The 23,298-nt window shown below is 40.7% G+C and overlaps 1 protein-coding gene across 2 annotated transcripts in view; it reads left to right on the forward strand.

Annotated features, from left to right (window-relative positions):
• Positions 1–23,298, forward strand: part of ENPP1 (ectonucleotide pyrophosphatase/phosphodiesterase 1) — a gene marked incomplete at its 5' end in the record, with an annotated part of 57,797 nt that overhangs the window by 23,451 nt on the left and 11,048 nt on the right. For both annotated transcript variants that reach the window (XM_080929137.1, XM_080929138.1), the window contains 15 exons: positions 1,323–1,395; positions 2,677–2,793; positions 3,839–3,964; positions 5,278–5,338; positions 9,421–9,518; positions 11,225–11,304; positions 11,453–11,572; positions 12,144–12,253; positions 14,246–14,311; positions 14,604–14,676; positions 17,190–17,298; positions 18,777–18,908; positions 20,901–20,932; positions 21,558–21,685; positions 22,909–22,978. In XM_080929137.1, coding sequence (XP_080785263.1) covers positions 1,323–1,395; positions 2,677–2,793; positions 3,839–3,964; positions 5,278–5,338; positions 9,421–9,518; positions 11,225–11,304; positions 11,453–11,572; positions 12,144–12,253; positions 14,246–14,311; positions 14,604–14,676; positions 17,190–17,298; positions 18,777–18,908; positions 20,901–20,932; positions 21,558–21,685; positions 22,909–22,978 — 1,395 coding nt within the window. The remainder of the gene's footprint in view (positions 1–1,322; positions 1,396–2,676; positions 2,794–3,838; positions 3,965–5,277; positions 5,339–9,420; positions 9,519–11,224; positions 11,305–11,452; positions 11,573–12,143; positions 12,254–14,245; positions 14,312–14,603; positions 14,677–17,189; positions 17,299–18,776; positions 18,909–20,900; positions 20,933–21,557; positions 21,686–22,908; positions 22,979–23,298) is intronic.

Genomic DNA, 23,298 nt, shown 5'->3' on the forward strand with positions numbered 1-23,298 from the left:
TGTTGCTAGCCCAGTAGTGGGCGGAGAACTACAGATGTGGACCATTAGGTAGTCAGTCCTATCAAGAACTTCAGAGTCTGTCAGCGACTGGTCGGCAGGGACCTGCCAGTCAGTTCATGCATCGGCAGCAATGTGTGTTTGTGCTGCTTCCTTGGTGACCAGGGTTATGCCCATGTGACAGTCTGTAGCAGTGTAGCAGTGGGTAATTGAAAATGCAGTTGACTGATAAAGCGAGTGCAGAAATGAACAACAACAAAACTGATAGTGCTGGAATTGAAATTCAAACAAAATATGGAGTTTTGGAGGGCGAGGCTTATGTGGGACTGTTGACATTACCACGGTTTGGTGCATGAAGGCAGGAAGGCGGAGGGATGTCGTGAAGGCTGCTTTCTGATGACGGTTGACTGTACGCAACTCTAATTGGAAAGGGGAGGCCCAGATAAAGGGAGAGTGTTGTGTATATGTCTAGCGTTTTTGGCTTTACCTTCCCTTGCACGTTCCTGAGCTCCCGGAGGTAGATCTTACTCTTCCCTGGGTCACTTTTGCACACAGTTCTTTCTCTGTGAATGCTGAAATGCCCTGCGAGCTGATGTCCAGGATGCTTTGAAGGAAAAGCCAACTTGAAAAAGGTGGGCGGGGGAAGTTGTTTTGTGGATTATTTTCCTCCTTTGTCTTCTGACCCTCAAAACTTGTTATTGACCTTAGGGGTTCCAGGTCTACTTCATTTTAAATAGTAAAGGCAGGAATCATGGGGAGGGAGGAGGTGGGAAAACAGAAGCCCTGGAAGGATCCTGAGAGATTGAAGCAGTCCAGTTTTCTGCTTTTATAGATGAATAAGCAAATGCTTGGAACTTGTGAGTTACCCCCACCTCACACTGACAGCTCGTGGCAATGTTTCAGCCCAGTGGGCATCCCTGTGACCCTGCAGGGTGCATCTGAGGTGTTTCCTTTAGGTTTAGGTTTGTGAGTTCAAAGCTCAAAGAGGCTTGGAATGTTCTAGAAGGCAGTAGGAAGTGAAGCCACTTAATAGATTTTCTTCCTTTAAGGATTACAACTTTCTTTCTGGCTAGTTCCTTCATGTTAGCCAAGTGTTTTCCTCATTGCATTAACTTGGGATGATTTAGAAAGTTGCCAGTTGATGTTTATCACACATTCAGAACAGGACTTAGAGCACAAGTGTGTGGTTTGAAATGTTCAAAAAGTGAACCTGTCCCTGTGATCAGCTGCCACATCTGGAAACATTTTCCCAAGTCGGAAGCACTGAAAAAGATGAAGATAGGAGGCTTTCAGAAGACTCTAACGGTCTTTTCCTCTCCTTACAGGTTTTGTCAGTATGCGTGCTAACAACCATTCTTGGTTGTATATTTGGGTTGAAACCAAGCTGTGCCAAAGAAGGTAATTAATCCTGTGGGTTTCTGTGTCTGTGTACCTGTGGATGTATGTTGGTATGTGTGCGTATGTGCTTCTCTGTGCGTTTTCTGTATGTGCATATGTGTACACTTACAGCTGAATATATATGTGCATGTGTGTAATTACAGTGTGATTGAAGTAACTGTAATCTCCAGGTCCTGTGCATGTTTCCAGATGTTGACAATTTCATAAGTTTGACGCTAGTTTAAGCATTCTTCCTGAAGTTCTATTTTATTTTGGACATACACAGTTTTTTTTTTTTTATTTGTTTGTTTACAAATTTTTATATTAAAATGTGGAATAGAGTCTGTGACCAAAAACAGTACCTCCCACAAAAACAAAACAAAACAATCTAACCTATCCCCCCCCCAAAAAAAAACCCAAACCAAAAAACAAAACCAAAAGCCAAACAAACCATGAAGACATGACCAGAGGTTCCTCCAAGCCCCAAGGAGTTGGTTGCTAAAGCAGCTCTGGAAGTTACTAGGAGACCAGTTAGCATCCCTAAGTGACCAGAATCTCAAGAGAGTTTTAGATATTTCTGCCATTGCTCGTTTCAAAGTAGTAATGAAACCATCACACCTCTAACTGTGTTTTCCTGGTATCAAGAGTAGGTTCTACACAGCACCGAAAACTCACCAAATAGATAACGAAAGCAAATAGGCAACTTCGGTGGTAATTCTTTTGACTCGGTTGTGTCTCCCTCTGTACCCTGTATGGAAGAGTATTGGTGATTCAGTTCTCAAAATTGAATGCATCTTTGTCCTGCTCAACTATCTTGCTATTATAATATTACTCGTCTAAATGTTAAGAGATTTTTTTTTTTGAAATATGCCAATTTTATCTGTCTGGATGGGATACCCTAGAGCAAATGTACTTAAGCTTAAATCAAGCAAAAAGGTGGGGCTTTTGTGTTACCTTTGCATTTGTTCATAAAATGAACTAATTCATCTCACATCAAAGAAAATGAAAAATGGTTATTTTAATGTGAGCTCAGGGTAGTATGCACTGTTTTAACAGTTGCCAGACGCATCTAAATCAACAGCAGTTGCTGTAGTTCCACGCCCCGCCCCCTTCCACCGATAGTTCTAGGAAAGTTAGTTTCCTTTCCTCTCTCTAGTTTTTCTTTGTAACATTGCCTGGTTTCCAAGCAAACGGGTGTGAGTTATGTTCTAAGGCGGTGGCATCTTGACTCAGGTGTGCCTTAACTGGTGCATGCTTTGTAATTTTGTGATTGACAGCACCTGACTTGTTCACAATTTTCAGTAAAAAGTTGCAAAGGCCGCTGCTATGAGAGGACGTTCAGCAATTGCCGCTGTGATGCTGCCTGTGTCAGCCTTGGGAACTGCTGTCTGGATTTCCAGGAGACCTGTGTGGAACCAAGTATGGTGGGAGAGGAGGCGGGGTTGCAGGGGAGGGGTGGAGTTACGGAAAGGGGCGGGGTCACGGGTGTCAGGAAAGGATCTCCAGGAAGCCGTGCGTCTATCTTCCTGTCTGTGGTTAGAGTAACTCAATGCGTTTTTCTCTTCTAGACACCATTTATTCCTTTGCTTGCTTGTTTGTTTATTGAAATAAGTCTCACTACGTAACCCTGGTCTTTCTGGAGCTTGCTGTGTAATCCAGGCTAGACTTGAACTCACAGAGATTCACCTGCGTCTGCCCTGAGTATAGAGCTCAAAGGCATATCTCCACCATTCCCAACTTAGATGTTTTTAAAATTTTCTACTTTAGAATGTACATGTTTTCTACTGTAGCCTTTCTCTTTCGACACCTAAAGAACTTATTTCATCTTTGTTAAATGCTGTATCGATAACAAAATTGTGTATGTGTTTAATGTGTGCCAGAACTGTGGCTTAGTTCTTTAAAATGTAGTCCTAAAAGAATACTTTTAAAATGTGAATATTTTTTATTATTGATCTATTAAAGAAAGAATTCTTGACTATTTACTGAACATTTTAAAAATAAAACCATTGGATCAGAAAATAAATTGAGATAGTAAAAAATTTATTTTTGTTTGTTTTGACACAAGAGTCTTATTCAAAGACTGGCCTCCACATTTCCATTCTCCTGCCTTTGCTTCTTGAATACTAGAAGTACAGGTGTTTACTAGCATATATAGTTCTAGATTAAACTTTGAGACCCCTGAGAAGGCTGCTGAGACAAGCCAGGGCTTTCTTCTGTTTGTACAATACTAATGACTTGTCCCAGTCTAAAAACAATGAAGTCCTGGGTTTCTAGTGAAATATTACTGGCGGGTGCCTGCATGTTTGCCATCTTTTAGCTCAGAAGGGCTGAGCAGAATCAGAATCTCAGGACTCAGTTATAGAATGGATTTCTGTCTCTGATCCTCTTGTCCAAGATGCCGTTGATTTTATGGATGTGTTGAACTATAAGTATTTGTGTTTCTTTGTTCGATTCTGCTTTCTAGCACATATATGGACTTGCAACAAGTTCAGGTGTGGTGAGAAGAGGCTATCCAGATTCGTGTGCTCCTGTGCAGACGACTGCAAAACCCACAATGACTGCTGTATCAACTACAGCTCCGTGTGCCAAGGTCAGCGTCGCTACTCTGGGCTCTCCTGGGGTCAGCCATCTTCCAGGGCCTTTGGGGGGGTGGGGTTACATCGGCATCGTCTTTTCTAGGAGCAGCTGTATGAGTTGTCCTTACAGTGGCTGTTGTGTTGATAGGCCAATCTCAGTTGCCGAAAAAGACTCGCAAACCTTTTATGACGGAGTAGCTCTAATGTATGCATGAACTAAGAACACGTGACATCATCCAACTGGATGATGGTTACTATCGGTGCATGGTTGACCCTTTTTTACCTGGAGCCATTTTTCTATTCTTTTTCTTTTTCCACTGCCATCTTCCCCACGCCATTTAGATGGTGCCTGCATACTTAATACTGCAATTGAGTAAGGATTATGTTCTTGCTAAGGTTTCCTTGTGATAAAGGAGCACGGTCTTGGCCAGGCAGCTCTAGAGCTGGGTTTGATGAGACCAGGCACATTCCGGGTGGAATGGCTGGAGACAGGAAATTACTTTGAAGGATGCTAACAGTGCTCTAATGTTTTGCTCCAGAATTATAAGGTGACTTTAAATCTCCAACAGAACCTGAGTCTAAATGTGCTCATTTAGGGAGGGAGGCTGGGACAGGCTATACGTTCTAGATGAAAATACTACGATTTAGAAAGAAGGAAGGATATCTCAGTTCTCTACTACTTTGATATAATGTATAAACATCCTGTATGCTGAGCTGGTAAAATACATTGTAAATTACATATTAAATATTTTATCTGCTTTTCCAAAAAAAAAAAAGCAGGAAGGATATCTCAGTTCTCAGTTCTCATGGACAGAATGGTTGTCCTGGTATTTCACGGAGACAAGCTGAATAACCTGTGTCCTCACTTCAGTCACCAGTGCTAAGTCCCTTCTATGTTAAGTTGCACAGTGTTTGCACATGACCTGTGCATACCTTCACATATACCTTCACGCTCTGCAATTACTCACAGTGCCCATGGAACAGGGAAGCTAAGTAAATGATTGGTACATGATACCATCTAGGAAATGAAAGGTAATTCAGTGTAATTCAAACAAATAACCACTTTCCATCCACAGTTGGCTGAGTCTGTGAATGCTGATTATTCACAGCAATGAGCAGAGCATTCGCATCCTGCAGTCTTGTACTTTGTTTTCTGCTGACTGTAATTTTGAAACAGAAAAACTCTATATTCATGGTATTTGTGTACTGTCAATGCCTCCGAGGCCTGTTTATTTTGCTTTGGGAAATCTGTGTTGCTGTGTCTGAAAAACACTATGTTTCTGCCATTATCAAGCATGCTCACTTTATTTTTTTGAAAATATTCCAGAAAAGAAGAGTTGGGTAGAAGAAGCGTGTGCGCGTCTCGACACACCACAGTGTCCAGCAGAGTAAGCTCAATGTGTGCAGACACACATTTCTCCCTTTTTGAGAAGGGCCGTGCGTTTCTCTTTCTAAATTAAGATTAAAAACAGTAATAAATCATTGGCTAATTAAACATTTGCTTCCACCAGACCGTGTTAGCTACGGGTTCTCCAGAGGAGCCAGTAGAAAGAGACAGGCCATGAGTAATAGGGGCTGTCATCAGCGCGTGTGTGGTGTGCTTGCTTCCTTGGTTCTAGTTGGGAGTTTCTGGTGCTGTTGAACTTGTAGCGAATTACAACTCTTTTTTCTTTTTAAATGTTTGAATTTTTTATTTTTAAAACTAGGATAACTATTATTTGTAAAATGAATGAATGGAACTTCTTTAAGAATCTAGTTACCAATTCAGAAAGATTTCTTTCTTTTTTTTTTCTGAGTACTTTAGCATACTTTTTTCTTTTAAGTTTTTTTTAACTTTATTTTAAAAAACAAAGGTAAAAGAAAAAATTTAAACATTTTTGCATAAATGTATACAAATACAATTGTGTCAGTGCTTGGCTTTTTTTTTTTCTTTTTTTTAAGGTTTGATACTCTGCATTATACTCTGGTTTCTCTTCAGATCGTATAAATCTTTCACCTTTTACTAAAGAAACTCTGCATTAAGGTCTTACTAGTTACAATGAGCAAAAAGTACATGTAAAACAGGATGTAACCTGGAATTAGTCAACGTTTTCTTGGTGTGTAAGGATTGAGCATGACGTTTTTTTTTTGTTGTTGTTGTGTTTTGTTTTGTTTTGTTTCTTTCTTGAACTTCACACAGTCTGTGAGTTGTTTCTGGGGCAGTCCGAGCCTCTGGGGTTAGCATCCCACTATCAGTGACAACATATTATGTCTGTTCTTTTGTGACTGGGTTATCTCACTCAGGATGATATTCTCTAGATGCATCCATTTTCTTAAGAATTTGGTTAAGTCATTGTTCTGACGGCTGAGTAGTATTCCATTGTGTAAATGTACCACAATTTTTGTATCCATTCATCTACTGAAGGACATCTGGGTTCTTCCAGCTTCTCGCTATTATAAATAGAGCTGCTATGAACATTGTGGTGCATGTATCTTTGTTGTATATTAAAGTGTCTCGGGGGTATATGCCCAGAAGTGGAATAGCTGGGTCTTCAGGTAGTACTATGTCCAGTTTTCTGAGGAACCACCAGACGGATCCAGAGTGGTTGTATCAGTTTACAACCCCACCAACAGTGGAGAAGTGTTCCTTTTTCTCTGCAACCTCGCCAGCATCTGCTGTCATCTGAGTTTTGGATCTTGGCCAATCTGACTGGTGTGAGGTGGAATCTCAGGGTTGTTTTGATTTGCATTTCCCTGATGGCTAAGGATGTCAAGCACTTCCTTAGATGTTTCTCAGCCATTGCATATTCCTCAATTGAGAAAGTTCTGTTTAGCTCTGTACCCCATTTTTTAATAGGGTTATTTGATTCTCTGGTGTCTAGCTTTTTGAGTTCTTTGTATACCTTGGATATTAGGCCTCTATCTGATGTGGAGTTGGTAAAGATCTTTTCCCATTCCGTTGGCTGCCGTTTTGTTTTCTTGACGATGTCCTTAGCTTTACAGAAACTTTGTAATCTCATTAAGTCCCATTTGTTAATCTTTAACCTTAGAGCTTGAGCCACTGGTGTTTTGTTCAGAAAAATTTCTCCTGTGCCTATGTGTTCTAAGGTTTTCCCTACTTTCTCTTCTAATAGTTTCAGTGTATCTGGTTTAATGTGGAGACCTTTGATCCACTTACACTTGAGCTTTGTACAAGGAGATAAGAACGGGTCTATTTTCATTCTTTTGCATGCTGAGTGCCAGTTGGACCAGCACCATTTGTTGAATAGGCTGTCCTTTTTCCATTGAATGTTTACAGCTCCTTTGTCAAAAATCAGGTGACCATATACATGAGGGCTCATTTCTGGATCTTCTATTCTATTCCATTGATCCACATGCCTATTTCTGTACCAGTACCATGCAGTTTTCAGCACAATTGCCTTGTAATATAGCTTGAGGTCAGGGATAGTGATTCCTGCAGATGTTTTCTTTTTGTTGAGGATGGATTTTGCTAGCGAATTACAACTCTTAAACATTATTTTTTTGGCAAGTGTATGCAGTTTTGGCATAAATAAGACGTTTATGAGAGGAAGTTACATACGTGTTGTAATTCATCTATTATGCTCTTCTTCAAACTTCATGTTCAATAAATATTCACTTATTTTATTTTGAGATGGGGGTTTCTCTGTGTAGCCCTTGATGTCCTGGAATTTCCTCTGTAGACCAGGCTGGCATAGAACTCAAAGATCTGCCTGCCTCTGCCTTTCTAGTGCTGGGATTCAAATTATGCACCACGATCACCTGGAGAAATACATTTCTTTTACCAGTTCAAAATAATGTCTTTCAAACTTTAAAATACTTTAAACCTGTATTTTTATCTCATTTTGCTCATGTATGTAATTTATTTTGTCAAACAACTTTATTTATGTTTGAAACAGCAGTAAGGACAACAAAAATTAAGTTATTTTATCAGAAGATGGATTTTTCTGTAAGCTGTTTTTTAAAGGCCAAGATATACTAAAGTTTTAGACTTGCTATTTTTTCTTTCTAAATGTTAGTCATCCGTTTAAAGTGTACTGTAAGATCTGTACTGGAAAATAAAATTCCTGTCATAATTTGGAACATGTTCTGGGAAATTTTATGTCAGTGTATTTGCCCGGTGTTCCACTAACCCAGATTTCATGGCCTTTGTTGATTGACTTAATTTTGTGCAGTGACTGAGACTATACACAGTTGATTACCGTCACCCAGGAGGGCGAGGTTAGAAAGAGGAGTTACCGAGAATTGTATAGCAAAGTTCTTCCTTTGGTGTGGTTGCTTTTAGGTCTGGATGTTTGTTTAAAATGGGAGGGCTGAGAAGATAAGAGAGAGAAAGCTCACTCGCTCTAGGATTTTAAAGTTCCGAGAAACTGTGGGAAAGATGTTTGCTGTTATTTATTTATTTAGCAATGCGACTTTCCTACCAACCATTAGCAAAACTGTTACTCAATTTCTGAGCCATGGCTTTTTTTTTAGTCCCTGGCCAGCTATTCTCTTTCGCAGTGTATACCTGATGCAGTATTTTATGCCCTCTTGTGCTAGCGGTGTCACACGCCTTCTGCGTCTCTCTACGTTCCTGGTCTCTTTACTGTTTAAATATAGGAACATGGTGTCTCTCAAGCTTCTGCACCAAATCTTATCTCTTCAAAATATACTGAACTTAAATATTAAATATGGTCAAGATGCAGCTGATGGGCATAGCACGTGCCTACCATTAGTGAAGACAGAGCTGGGCTTGATCCTCAGCATATAAAAAAAGCAACAGAGCCTAATTATGGCGTATGTTCTGTACCTACTGGGGTACCATATACTGAAGGAGAGACAAAGGTTTGTTGAGATAAAGAATTAGTGGGAAAAGGTAGTTTATTTGTCAAATTTCGTTTCTTAGAAAGTATGAAAATCTTATGACAGTACCACTTTACCAAACTTGTGGAATGGCAGGAACTATGATTGAAGTTTCTCTGTTGTAGCTCATAACAGTATGGATCCTTTATAAATATTATTGATGATACATGCATGTGAATTACTCCTTGATAAAATATGTATACAAACAAGAAAGCGTGGAGGACGTTCTCTTCCGTTCTTGATGACTTTTCAGATTACTTCAGTTGCATGATGATGTCATTGAAAAACCTTCAAGGGTGGAGCCGGGGAGAGAGTGGGGTGGGGAGAGGGTGGAGCCAGGGAGAGGGTGGAGCCAGGGGAGGGTGGATCCAGGGCGAGGGTAGGGTCAGGGAGAGGGTGGAGCCAGGGAAAGGGTGGGGTCAGGGAGAGGGTGGATCTAGGGAGAGAGTGGTGTGGGGAGAGGATGGAGTCAGGGAGAGGGTGGAGTCAGGGAGAGGGTGGAGCCAGGGAGAGGGTGGAGTCAGGGAGAGGGTGGAGCCAGGTAGAAGGCAGGGCCAAGGAGAGGGCATCTTCTCTGGATGTGTCTTTATTTTGTCTCTTTACACAGTTTTCTTTTACTCTTTACCAGGTTTGAATCACCCCCTACTCTCTTGTTTTCTTTGGATGGATTCAGAGCTGAATATTTGCACACCTGGGGTGGACTTCTTCCTGTCATTAGCAAGCTGAGTGAGTAACTTCAGAGCTGAGTATTGAAGGGTCACGGCTTTGGAGCTGGATGAGGGAGGGGGATGTTTCTGGAAAAGTACTGTGAAGCCTCTCACTGCTTTACAGAACTTCTCCATTGCAAGGCGGTAAACTTGAGACCACTAGTGTTGATATTGTAAATCTTGGAAACTTTCCCCAAAATACTTTTAGCTTTATTGGTTGTCCTAGTATCTGAACCCTTGACCATGGCTACTCGTATTTACTCTTCTTGAGAATTTGGGAAAATATTTACTTACTTCCTGAGTTTTCTTATTAAAATGCAAAAGCTGACAATTTTGGAAACTAATATACAGATTGTGTAGACAACTATCCTCTGTCATCATTTTGGGTCAAAAAAATTTTTTTTCTTTGAGACAACATATTATGTAACCTGGGCTAGCCTTAGACTTGCTGTGTAAAGGTAGCCTTCAATTCCTGATCTTCCTGGCTATACTTCCCAAGTACCAAGGTTATAGGCATTGTTACTGCAGTGTTCTTCTGGAATTCTAAAGTATCTCCTAGACAAATACATTGTTGTTTTAAACCTTAAAATGGCTCTCAGTAAATGCATATATGTATCATTAGGCTGGGGTAATTTAAAATTTTCAGTGTTAAATATCTGCTTGGAAGATAATGTTTTCATAAGTCACTTGGCATCAACCAGGCCTGTGAACTTGGAAGATATGAGCCAGCCCTCTGTCCCTTCCTGAGACTTGTCTCTGTGGTATGGCTATCAGCATCCATATGTGACATTTAAACCAATCCAGGCTTAGCCAGTTTAAGCAGAAGTAACCAAGAGTGTTGGGGTTCTGTGTCTGATGACTGAGGCCATAAGAAAGTCATAGGCATGCAGACACACACCTATCTGGGGACCACTTTCAGATAACACAGTTCAACTGCTGGGTCATCAAGTGTATGTTCCTCCTCCAAGAGTAGACAGTGCGGAAGAGTGAGACACAGGGCTAGACCAGAACAGTGTCAACAGTATCTGACTCCTCAGTTCCCTTCGACATTGTCTTTTGTTTTTCAAATAACTAAGAAGCTCATCCGTGGGTGGCCCGTTTGTGCTCTATAGCCAGGGGCAATGTCACCTCAACTCCTGGGGCTTCTTTGTTTTCATTTGCAGATTTAGCAGAGAGTGCAGCCACTTTCCCTCACCCTTACTGATATTTATCTATTTGAACACTAAGTAGCAGGCTCTTCCAAGCATCCTGTTACCTGTCTGTCTGTCCATCTCTTCAGGCTATTGATGGTTGCAGGATAGCTGCTTACTTGGCTTAATCAATTTGCTCATTGTTTTTGTAACAAAGACTATAAGGTCTGGAGTTGAATGAAGCTCAGGTGGTAGAGTGCTTGCCCAGTATGCATGAAGCTCTGGGTTCAGTCCCCAGCACTGTATAAACCAGGCATAATGGTGGACAGGTATAATCCTTGCACTGGAGAGGTGAGGGCAGGAAGCTTGCAGTTTAGTGTTTCCTTTGCTGCACACCAAACTCAGTGTCAGCTTGGGTTACACAGAAGGGAGGGAAAGAGAGAGAAATAAAACCACGTTATTTCATTGTTAAGATGAAATGTGTAGTAGCTGTGTTACTTTTGACTCATTCTGAATTTTGATCTGCATCCTGGGATAATTACTTTACATGATACACCCAATTGCAATGTCTGTTTCTTTTCTTTTTTCTGTGTAGAAAACTGTGGAACATACACTAAAAACATGAGGCCTATGTACCCTACAAAGACGTTTCCCAATCATTACAGCATCGTCACAGTGAGTAGGCATCCAAGCATTCTGTGTTTGTACCAGGAAGATGTAGTTGAAGCGCACTGTTCAAGGGCATACGTAATTCAACTTCAGAAGAGGATGAGATAATTTGTTTTGGAATGTGAGGTATAATCTGCAATTGATCTTTTCTCAGGGACTTTACCCAGAATCCCATGGAATAATTGACAACAAGATGTATGATCCTAAAATGAATGCTTCTTTCTCACTCAAAAGTAAAGAGAAATTCAACCCTTTGTGGTACAAGGGGCAGCCGGTAAGCTGTTCGTTGTAGCTACTAAAGTAGTTCATTATTTGTACTTATTTTAACCAGAGAAAAATAAGATGGTTCCATAGGAATTCTGTTTGATCTTCCTTGTGTAGTTCAGGCAACTGTTGACGGTCTCGTGTGTGCGTATTACACAGTTTACTTGAGGGCTAGATTTGGGTTGTACCAAGTTCCCCTTTTCCCCAGCCTGAGCCTTCTCTCCTGAAGTTCTAGTTGTTTGGCATGATAGTTTTTATTATTTGTTACTGACCTTTATGTGTTTATGGTGCATAGTGTAATAATTTGATGTGGGTACATACTGCATAATAACCAAATTAGGGTAATTCACATTTTCAGCTTTTTAAACATTTAATTTTTAAAAGTAATAGAAAGTAATGCTAAGGGGATATAAATGTTACTGACCATGGTTTGATAGCATATCTTGTATACATGACTAAAGTATCCCAACTATTGGACCTGGAAAACACTGTCACTGAAGAAGAATGTGCTGGTATAGTTCTCTGTCTCCTTAGAGGGTTAATATCTTTACCATCTGACTCCCTTCCCTTCTCTTTGCCAGATTTGGGTCACCGCTAACCATCAGGGGGTCAAGTCAGGCACATACTTTTGGCCAGGATCAGACGTGGAAATTGATGGGATTCTACCAGATATCTACAAAGTGTATAATGGGTACGCGGAGGTGACCTGTCCCTGGGTTTGCTAACACAGTAAAACCTCTATTTCTCTTTACTCCTCCTTTCATTCAGTTCTGAGTCCCAACACTTGAAAGACACTCAATTAAAGACCGGAGTAAGAACTTCTCTAGAGAGTTTTAGATGGTGCTGAATAGAAAGTAAAATAAGATGAAAAGTTTATAGAATCATTTGCAAGATGTGTTCTGATCTTTGGGTAGTGTTTTTGTTATTGCTTTGGTTTTTTTTTTTTTTTTTTTTTTTTTGCTTGTTTTTTTTAAATGAGGTAATTTTGGACATGTTTGTGCAGGACTGTAATTCCTGTAGCAAGGCACTGAGGTAGGACGGTGAGTTCCAGGCAAGCCTAGGTGGCAAAGTGGGTCAAGGCCAGTTTATGTGAGTACAAGACCATGCTGAGTCTATAATCAGACTTTGTTTCAAATAAAATAAATGAAAAATAGCACAGAAGGAAGGAAGGAAGGAAGGAAGGAAGGAAGGAAGGGATGGATGGAGGGAGGAAGGGAGGGAAGAAAGGAAAGAAGACAGGAAAGAAGGAAGGCAGGCAGGTAGGCAGAAAGGAAGGCAGGAAGGAAAGAAGGAAGTCAGGCAAGCAGGAAGGAAGGCAGGCAGGAAGGCAGAAAGGAAGGAAGAAAGGAAGGAAGGCAGGAAGGAAGGAAGGAAGGAAGGAAATCAGGCAGGAAGGCAGGAAGGAAGGAAGTCAGGCAGGAAGGAAGGAGAGGGAGGGAGTAAGGGAGGGAGGGGGAGAGAGAAAGACAGAGACACAGAGATCGCAGTGGAAACAGTTCTGAGTGCAGAGGTGCTATGTATTTTAACTGTAGAAAGTAAAAGAACAAGAGAAGAAAAGAAGGGGTGCTTTAAAGAATTCATAAGCAGGAGCTCCTGCATGGCGGACACAACATAAACAATGCATAGGTAAGAGCTACGTCATGGTGGAGTCTGGAACGTTGTTAAAAAAAAGATTGTTGTGTCTCTGTATTTCCATTTCTAAATTACTTTAATATATTTACTCTCTAACACAAGGACCTATGAGGATGGCCTCTCTGGTTGATTTTCAAAAACCATGCAGACATTTTAGCGAGGATTTTCTTTCACTGATTTTAGCAAAACTACCAAAGTAGTTTCTTTTATACTTTTGAAATCTATGATTAAAGAGTCATATGATATACTTTACCTGAGAATATCAAAAACGGTCACAAATTCCAGACTAGCACAGGACAATCCTTCCTTGGTCAGCTCATGGTACTGTGTGTTCTGTGTGGCTCACTAAAGGAGAGTATGAGGTTTGTTCCTGTCTCGGATGCTCACCATGGTTTTTATTTCATAGAGGGAGTGGTCTTTGAACATCTTGCTAGCCTAGGTGAACGTACAGCTCCATGAGGGGCAGCCTAGATGTAGTAAAGGGCTCAGCTGGTGGTGTGTGGGGTGAGCAGGCTTTGGAAGGACTATGTTAACAGAACCCAGTGACCAGAGGAGGCAGAACTAATTTCATTGAAGAAAAGTTACCTAGAGGACTGGAGTCTGTTGTCACCCTGTCTGCTTCCCAGTCACCAGCGGGCCACTCCTTCCAAGACACCAGTTCTTTGTGTGACAGAGGCCGTTCTTACCTGAATGTGGAATCCTCAAAAGAAGTCAAGAAACAATCTTTAATCCCACTCACATTTATTTGTATAAAGTTAAATCTTGGTCGTCATTGGAAAAGCAAATTTAAGTTTGGAAAGAACACCTCTGTGTGGGTCATGGGGTGGGGGAGTCTGCAGGGCAGGGTCTTTCTATATAGACCTTGAACTGCAGTTCTGTGTTGGTTTCCTGATATTGGAATTTTAGGATGGCAAATAAGTCATAAATAATTTCAAATACAGCAGACACCCCTGCTTGCTCTAGCATCACTACTATTTCCAATGAGAAAAATGTTTACATTTGACATATAGTTATTGTAGATTTGGTTTCATTTGCTTACCCTCAATTTTAGGTCAGTACCATTTGAAGAAAGGATTTTAACTGTTCTTGAGTGGCTACAGCTTCCTAGCTATGAAAGGTATGTAGACAGTTTCTGGTACAAAGGCTGCTTTGTTTTATAGATGTCACGTGCTTCTATACAGACTATAACAAAAATGTTGTTTGCTCTGATGACTTTTATCCAAAGAAACTGGTGAGCAATTACAGCTTCATTTTGAAGAATCCCAAGCTTGTAAACAGCTTCTCAGAGTTTTAGGGATGTCACCCCAGTGCTGTAGGATTTTTAATCAGGATCAACTGTTGAATTATTCTTTTCACTCTGTTTTTCAATGTGTTCGTAAAATATTACATTTTGATACTGTTTGATTTAGACCACACTTTTACACTCTGTATTTAGAAGAACCAGATTCTTCAGGGCATTCACATGGACCAGTCAGCAGTGAGGTAAGTTCACTCCTATCTGTAATCACTTCATTAAGCTTAGTAATCTTGAAGTGGACTTCAAGATCAGTATGTAAGGTACTGTGACTTCTGGAAAGTAAGACGTTATGGTTTTTTTTATGAAAAGAATGTTACATAAAACTTTTACATAATCAGAGGGGACAATTTAAACAAGAGCTGAGAGAACCGGTTTTGCTTACATTTTTTACAGTGCTACATTGAACTGTTGTGTTAATTCATGTCTTCAATTCTGAATCTCATATCTTCTCTCCATAACCTTTATATCTCTCTTTGCTTTCAAACCTGAGTGCTCTTTGGGAAGCCTTTAAGTATCCAAGACTCCAAATTTCTGTGAAAATATCCTCTTCTATTCTTAGAAGACACTGTCCTGCCTGTGAGCCATGCTTATAAGAGATCTGGGTCTGGAAAACATGAAAGACACAATCAAAGGGAAGAACCAGGCAAACAATAATCATTTGTGTCAGTTACTGTGACACAGGAGAGGGGAACCAGTCCCCTATGGAGTAAAGAACATAATGTGTCCTGTTCAACCTGCCCACATTTTACAAACACAGACAGTTCCTGGCCAGGGTCACCATAGCTTAAAGCAACACTTCCTGCTTTCTGAGTTCCCATCACCAGGCCGTGGGGTCTAGAGCATCGGCACCCAAGGCGGCTCGAACTTCTTCCTCCCCGCATCCCTGTTCTGTTTTCTGCTGATGTGTGAATTCATTCCCATGGCCTGGGATGTGAATGGAAAAAGAAACTAAGGAGTAGGGAATCCTGTGGGACATAAGATGAAGAGGTGTTGTTGGATCTATTACCTTTCTCCTCCAGAAGACAGACTACAAACCCACTGTCCTTCTTGGTAGTTAAACCTTCACCCCACATTTCTACTAGTTCCCTGCCCAGGTGTAGCGGAGGCTGGATAGTTTATGAGTCTTTAGGATTCTTTATCGCATGTCCAGGTGGAGGCTTGGTCTGCTGTGTTCACTATGAACTCTGTTTTGGGTAGCCATGTCTGTGTTCCTTGGTGTAAATGCAAGATGATTGTTAAAGGTAACTGTAAGGAATAGGCAGACGCCCCCACACGCACACACACACACTTGAATTTAAGCCTCTGAAGAGACCATCTTTCCTTGTTTGACTGCCCCATTCCTGGCACAAACTTGAACCCTTTGAAAGAGTAGATACTGTTTCGTGTTGCTTTTATATCAGACAAAAGAGGGATATTCGTCCTCAGCCAGGTCTGTTTCTGTCCAGCAGCTCCAGGGTAGATAGCAGCCTCACCATACCAAGTCCGACTCTCTCCTTGCTGGAGGCAGGGTTACGGAGACACATCACTAGACTGGTATCTCACAGTAGGACGACAGAAACTCTTCCCATGATGACTATTGCTGTGGTTTGAGCAATTGACCAGGCAGCCAGTGTGATTTTCATTATTTTGCTTATTAATTTATATTATTTCACTAGTATGTAAGACTCATGACAAGACAAGGTCAGTTTGGCTGAAACAAAACAACTGTTTATTAGGTCACATAATTAATATCCATGCAACCCTGCCTGATTTTCTTACTTTCCTGCTTTTGTCCTAATGTGTTCTTGTTCTGGATGAAGCCCTTTACTGTTCAAATCATACTCACCAACTATATTCAACTCTTTTAGCATTCCTGGCACCTGAAAACTGCTTTAATATTTACAACTTAAAATCCATGTCATTTGGCTGTCTCTGTGAGTGGAGGGTCATATTGAAGGATCTTCTCTCGTATCAGTTCGAGGTATAGAATATGTAAGTGAAGATACGGAGAATACAGGCGAGACTTTCTCTGTGTGGCTTTATAACGCACGAGGAAAAAGGAAATGCCAGAAAGCACAGCTCCCCCAACTCATAATCCTTCTGTAGCCTGGGAATCGCAATGTGCAAAGTAGGTTCATTTTGTAAGGAAATAGGGGGTAAGGTTTTTTGTTTTGTTTTGTTTATAAAGTAAACAGAACTACATGAAGCATTTGTGGATTAATCCCAATCCCTCTGGAAATCAGGAAGCGTTGCACTCATATAGCGACCGCTTAAATGATGCAGAAGTTGAAGATGAGGTTGATAGTGACGAGTGCAATGGTAATTAAGAAGGCACTGGCTTCTGCCCGGGCACTGCAAACTTGAGTGAGCATCACTTTGGTTTAACTGGGGCTAGTCTGAGTTTGATACTTGAATCTCAGGGAGGGACTAGTTAATACAAACCCAGAGTATACAGTTGAGGACATGCACAATCTGGACCATGTGATTCTTAATTATTGGCAGATGTTTCATGATCTTGACCTGTATTAGTCTAATGTATATTTATCATAGTTTATCAACAGCCCCTTCCCCTCCTTTCCTCCTTCCCTCCCTCCCTCCCTCCCTCCCTCCATTCCTCTTTCCCTCCTTCCTCTCTCCCTCTCTTCCTTTTAGCAGACTGTGATTATGTAGAAAGTTTTAGCATGGAGTACATCATACCATTCCTGTTTGCCATTCCTAGGTCATCAGGGCCTTGCAGAAGGTTGACCAGATGGTTGGCTTGCTGATGGATGGTCTGAAGGACCTGGGCTTGGACAAATGCCTGAACCTCATCCTCATTTCAGATCATGGTAATCTGAGTTCATGTGTTCACTCTGTGGATTAAACAGTGTTTTTTAAAGAATTGGCTCGATTGGGTTCCTGGGTTTTTTTTTTTTGTTTGTTTGTTTTTTTTGGTTTTTTTTTTTGTTTTTTTTTTTTTTTTTTACTGAATATTGTAGATAAAGCTTCTTACTTTTAAATATGATTTCCTATGGGCACTCTTTAGGGAAAATACTTTAAATATAAAATGCAGGTAAAGCATACCATTAAAGAAGCTTGTGAGCCTGGCCATAACCTATCTGACTTTTCTTCGATTTGAGAAGATTCTATGTCAGACTTCTCATCTCTTAAATTCGTCTTATATGGTAAATCTGACTTTGGAGGTGGAACATGTTACTTTTATGAGTTTCTCACAGCACGTTTTATTCAGAGCTTTAACTCAATTATTACTTGTGCCCGTACTGCACCACAGTGTGCTGTTGGAGGTCAGAGGACCACTTTTAAAAGTCAGTTTCTCCGTCTGCCATGGGTTCTGGGGACAGAGTTAAGGCTGTTAGGGTTGTAGAAGTGCCTTTTCCAGCTGAGCTGTCTCACTGGTCCCCGCGTGCAATTTTTACACCACATGATTATTACTTTTTGTAGTTTTGGGACTACAAAAAGTAGTCCTACCTACACAAGAAAGTAGCACATAAACTTTCTGGTTCACTTTGTCAGTATCACTTGTTTTTGCTTCAGAAATAGTTGTGGAATGCTGCCTTAGGAAACAGTCCTAACACTGTATGCTAAGGGATCTCCTATTTCAGAAGTATACTCCAGTTTAATATGAGGTGTTCTTGAGGTACATCGTGCTTTTTAAGTGTGGAAAGATATCGGTTATGCTCACATGGTGATTGTATCAGGAGGAAGGAGCATACAGTTAATGCCAAATTTGGGAATGAAGGAATGGGAGAAGTGTGGGAAAGCTGGAGAGAAGGCTCAGTGATTGAAGTGTTAACTGTTCTTGCAGAGGACCTGGTTCAGTTTATAACACCCACATCAGGAGGTTCACACCATGTGTAACTCCAGTTCCAGGGATCTGTGTCTTCTGGTTGTCTGTGGGTACCTGCACACATGCCATATGTATAAGTGCACACTCATGTATGCACATGCACATATGCATACATACATAAAAATAATAAACATTTTAAAAAGAGAAATATAGAGAGAATGTGTACCCAGCTGACACTCTATGTCTTATTGGGGAATCTACTTATATGAGTACTAAATTGTGTGTCTAGATAATCAGTTTAATCCTGGAGGTGTCAGGTGGCAGAGGCAGGCAGATCTCTATGAGCTCAAGGGCAGCCTGGCATATGTAATGAGTTTCAGGACTATATACAGAGACCCTGTCTCAATAAAATAATAAGAAAGAGCCAAAAACTGATTCTGGAAGTGAAAAAAAAATTATGCTTTATATGTTATTTTCTTTTGTCACATTACAACATGTTTTGTGATTTAATTCTTCCAGGCATGGAACAAGGCAGTTGTAAGAAGTATGTGTACCTGAATAAGTATTTGGGGGATGTGAAAAATGTTAAAGTTGTGTATGGACCTGCTGCTCGATTGAGACCCACTGATGTTCCGGAGACCTATTATTCATGTGAGTGAAGCTATTTGTTAACTTTAGATATCACCAGAGTGAACATATTCCTCTACACTAGTCTGTGCCAGCCGTAGGAAAGCATCATCAAGCCTCCACACAGATGTCCTGTACTGAGTACCAGTGGAGCGAAGATAGGGCAACCACTTACCAATTATATAATCTGGGGCCAGACGCTATTAGGGGATCTTAATATGATTCCATATTACAGTATATAGTCTGCTTGTTAAGTTTTATACACTGTTTATGAGACATTTCCAACATTAAATAATAGCATTCCATCATAATACCCACCATTGTAGAATATTGTTATGAAGAGGAATGCAGCAGAAACTATTCACCCTTGTAGGCGATCGATTTCTTTATTGAGAAATAATTCCCTAAAGCAATAGCACCTTTTACACAGAGAGACAAGCGATCTCATCTTCTGTCTCGACCACATTGGAACACACACGGCCAAGACATTTTCAAAGATAAGTGTTACTTTGCACATCAAGCTCATGTCATAGCTGTCTCTGGGCTCCATGGCTCCTTTTCTGACTTCCAGCTTTGGTTTTGTGTATATTTTTTGATAGGATTATTTTTGATATCATTGCGCAGTGGAAATATGAATGTGTCTGAATTATCAAAATTGGGTTAAGTTTGGAGTTTGCAATGAAGTGAATTTCAGCAGAGACAGTTGAATATTTTGCTATCGTCATCCTCTAAATAGTAGTCTTATAATTAGCTGAAGCTCGCTTTGTATTAGGCATTATATTAATTCAGAGATGAGTGACAATATACAGGAGTTCATGAAAGTGACATACAGAGACTGCATGACTCTGTAAGTGACGTAGCCATCTGAGAATGGCAGTATCTGAAGGAAGGCCCTAGGAGCATTTTTCAGGGATTCTGAGGCACACTGTCCCTGGTTATTAACCTGTTAGAAATGTGTTGACTGTCATTTTCCTAGGTGGCATTTGGCACAGGGTGGTTGAGGTTGACATCCTGAGTAGTGTTTGGAATGTGGCTGATCTTTAGCCACATCATCATTCCTGTTAGGACTCCAGATCTCCCAAAGTAAAGCAAATGCTGGGCATTGATTTATCTATATACATATGCATGAATTCTTCTGTGTTGGTAATTTTCTCAAATTCTATGTAACTAAAGACAGAACTAAAGAGACTTTCAGAAAACTAGATGGTTGCTGATATGTAGCCCCAGCTACACTAGGAAAGTCTAATGGACCCCCCCCACATTTAAGTCCAGCATTTGCATTAATCTACCTGCCTTCTCCTTTGTGTCTGTTTCATTTGAAAAACTTATTTCCTTCTCTACATCACAGCTTGTTTCTTCTCTTTAGAGGCAGCCTGCTAGGTTTGGAATATGTCTTCCTGGGTACTTTCTGTAATGTATCAGAAACACATATTTTTATTATTACACGAAGGAGCTATGCTAGATCTGGATGGGTGGACAAGCAGCTGCGGAGTCAGGTGGATGCGTGGGCAAGCATGTTTGCACAGGGTGATGGGCCGACAGACAGTGTAGTTTCCTTTTTATATGGCGGTGTGACACTGTTTCTTGGCCATCATGACAGAGTGGTGCCTAAGGACTTGTCTGCTCTTTTCAGCGGCCATGCTCTGAGGTAACAAACGAACTGTTTGAGATCAGCTTGGGGGCTGCCGGTGTAGCCCCATTGGCAGGGAACTTGCTTAGTTTGCAGGAAACCCCAGATTTGTTCCCCAGCACAGCATAAATTGGGTGTAGCGACACATGCCTGTGGTCCGGGGTTGTGAGTAGGAAGATTAGAAGTTCAAAGACGTCCTCACTACATAATGAGTGTGAGGCCAGTCTGGGCTACATGAGATCCTGTTTCAAAAAGAGGGAAAGAAGAATGCACTGGTACTTCCTGATCGGTTTGAGTGAAACAATATCACACTGTGCATGTTACATTGCTTGTTCTGTTAATTGTAGCCTGTCATCAGCTTTAAATTCTTTTGTTTGTCCCTTCAGTTAACTATGAAGCCCTTGCAAAAAATCTTTCTGTGAGTATCTTGATTTTTTTATTGCTATTCTTGGAATTATGTATGATATAGGTCATGGTGAACCACTGTGCTACACATCTCTAATCTTGGTTTTGATTTGGTTTATACTAAGTATCTATTTTAAAAATATATCTTTGTCCTAGTTTCAGTATATATCTATATAGCAATATATCTATATCTCTATATATCTCTATATCTATATTTCTATATCATTGTAAAGAAATATATATGTCTACGCATTTATGACATTATATATGACATATATATATACATATAAATGTTTCATATTGATACAGTTTAAGTATTGAAGAATTCTGTATAGCTGCATTTAGCAAGCATGTGGAATAAGCATCTTAGTTGTAGCCTCACTGTGACCCGGTGACACTCGAAGAATCCTAGGTCTTTGGCTCGCTTTAATTCCCAATGAAGGTTGCAATGACCATTCAAGTCCCACAACTAGCAGGAAGCATGGGTTTCCTAGCTGCACACAGCTGTGTCTTCCGGTCAGGCTGGTGATGCTTGAGAGTAGAAACCCTACCGGAAGTGAAGGGATTTCCAAGATATTTTTTTGCCCCAGATGACGTGAGAATAACAGTTTCGTTTTGTTTGCCTTTTGCTCCATCAGTGCCGAGAACCAAACCAGCACTTCCGGCCTTACCTGAAACCCTTCTTACCCAAGCGCTTACACTTTGCTAAGAATGACAGGATCGAGCCTCTGACCTTCTATCTGGACCCTCAGTGGCAACTTGCATTGTAAGTTATGGAGACACTCTTGGCCTGTGCAGCCTGAGGTGGTGTCCACTATGGGGAGGACCGGCCCCTTTGTAACAGTGCACGTAGGGTGTTCTTCACTCTGACTTTAGACTCTCAAATGTTCATTTGAATCATTCTTGTCACTGCAAGCTGCTCAGCTCGTCATAGGAACGTTGACAGGACACTGCACTTGGTTTCAGCATTCAATCTGAGCTTACAGCAGTCTGGAAAGCTAGAGATGAACCCTAACATCTCCTGGGGATGGGTGATCAGCTCTGTCTGCTCACGCCCATGTCGATGGCTTCTAATGACCGACGTTAATGTATTACCCACATCACCGCGGCTCTCCTGTGCGGTGGTTATTTCTAGCAGTCCTTCCAAGTTCTGCAGTCGTGGGAGCCTCTTTAACAAGCATGCATCGTTCTTATACATAGCAGCTCCTTTTCATTTTCTCATACCAACCCATCAAAAAAAAAAAAAAACAAAAAACAAAAAACACTCAGTTTGTTGTGATAGTCACCAAAATATATGCATGATTGATTAGATTCATATCTTAAAACTTGACCATTAAATTGGTTTGATAGTCACTGGCAAAACCATTAATTGTGACAAATGTCCCTGCTGAATAACACTGGAACCAGTAAAACAGTTCAGTCAACAGTTACACCCTCTTCTCTCTATCAGAGCGAGGCATTTAGTCCAAAAGATGCATAATGGCCCAATTATTACTCTCCAGAGTTTAGTATATACTGACTAAATGCTGTGTATGAGGGCTGGGCATATAGCTCAGTGATAAAGTGCTTGCGCGGCACATCTAAGGCCCCGGGTCCAATCCTCAGTACCCTCAACAACAACAAAGCACCACATCTGAGTATTATTATAAACTTATTATTACTGAAGTTTTACAGATGACCTAAAAGAGAAGTTGAAACCAAGTGGAGTAAAGATTAATGCCATTTTTTAAAGTTACAGTCAGCATTCCCAGACCCCTCTGTCTCTGTGCTCAGGCTTGGTCGCCTTGTTCTGTTGTCTTGTGAGTGGATCAGCTCTGAGCAGAACAGCATAAAGAATAATGCTCAGGCGTTTCACAGGGAGGTAGCTTTACTTAGGCTGTGTTGATTTAACAGTAGCCACTTGTTCTTTACGAATGAATATAGCAGTGCGTTTGAAGTTCTGCTCAATGACTAGAATTGTGTTACTAATTTATATATTTCAAAATGTAGGAATCCATCAGAAAGGAAATACTGTGGAAGTGGATTTCATGGCTCTGACAACCTGTTTTCAAACATGCAAGTGAGTCAAGTTTTTATACTCCACTGATGAGATTATTCTGAAGAAAGCCAGATTAAAAAAAGAATTTAAGTCTTAAAAGAAGAAACCAAATGTGTAGTGAAAGGCAATTACTGAGTTTTTTCTCCTCTGGGAAGAATTAGAGAGTCTGTTAGGAATGTGTGTTCATGTTTCTGTAGGTGTGAGATTTACTGGCCACCTTACTCAGTGTCTAATGATAATGAATATATCTGTGCCCTGTGAACTATTTTGGCTCATGGTAAACATCAGCGATTTTGGGTGATTATGTTTATGATCCGAAAGGAGATAACTCCTGGCATTTG

This window comes from Micromys minutus (assembly GCF_963924665.1).
Source record: "Micromys minutus genome assembly, chromosome: 15".
Classification (NCBI taxonomy): domain Eukaryota; kingdom Metazoa; phylum Chordata; class Mammalia; order Rodentia; family Muridae; genus Micromys; species Micromys minutus.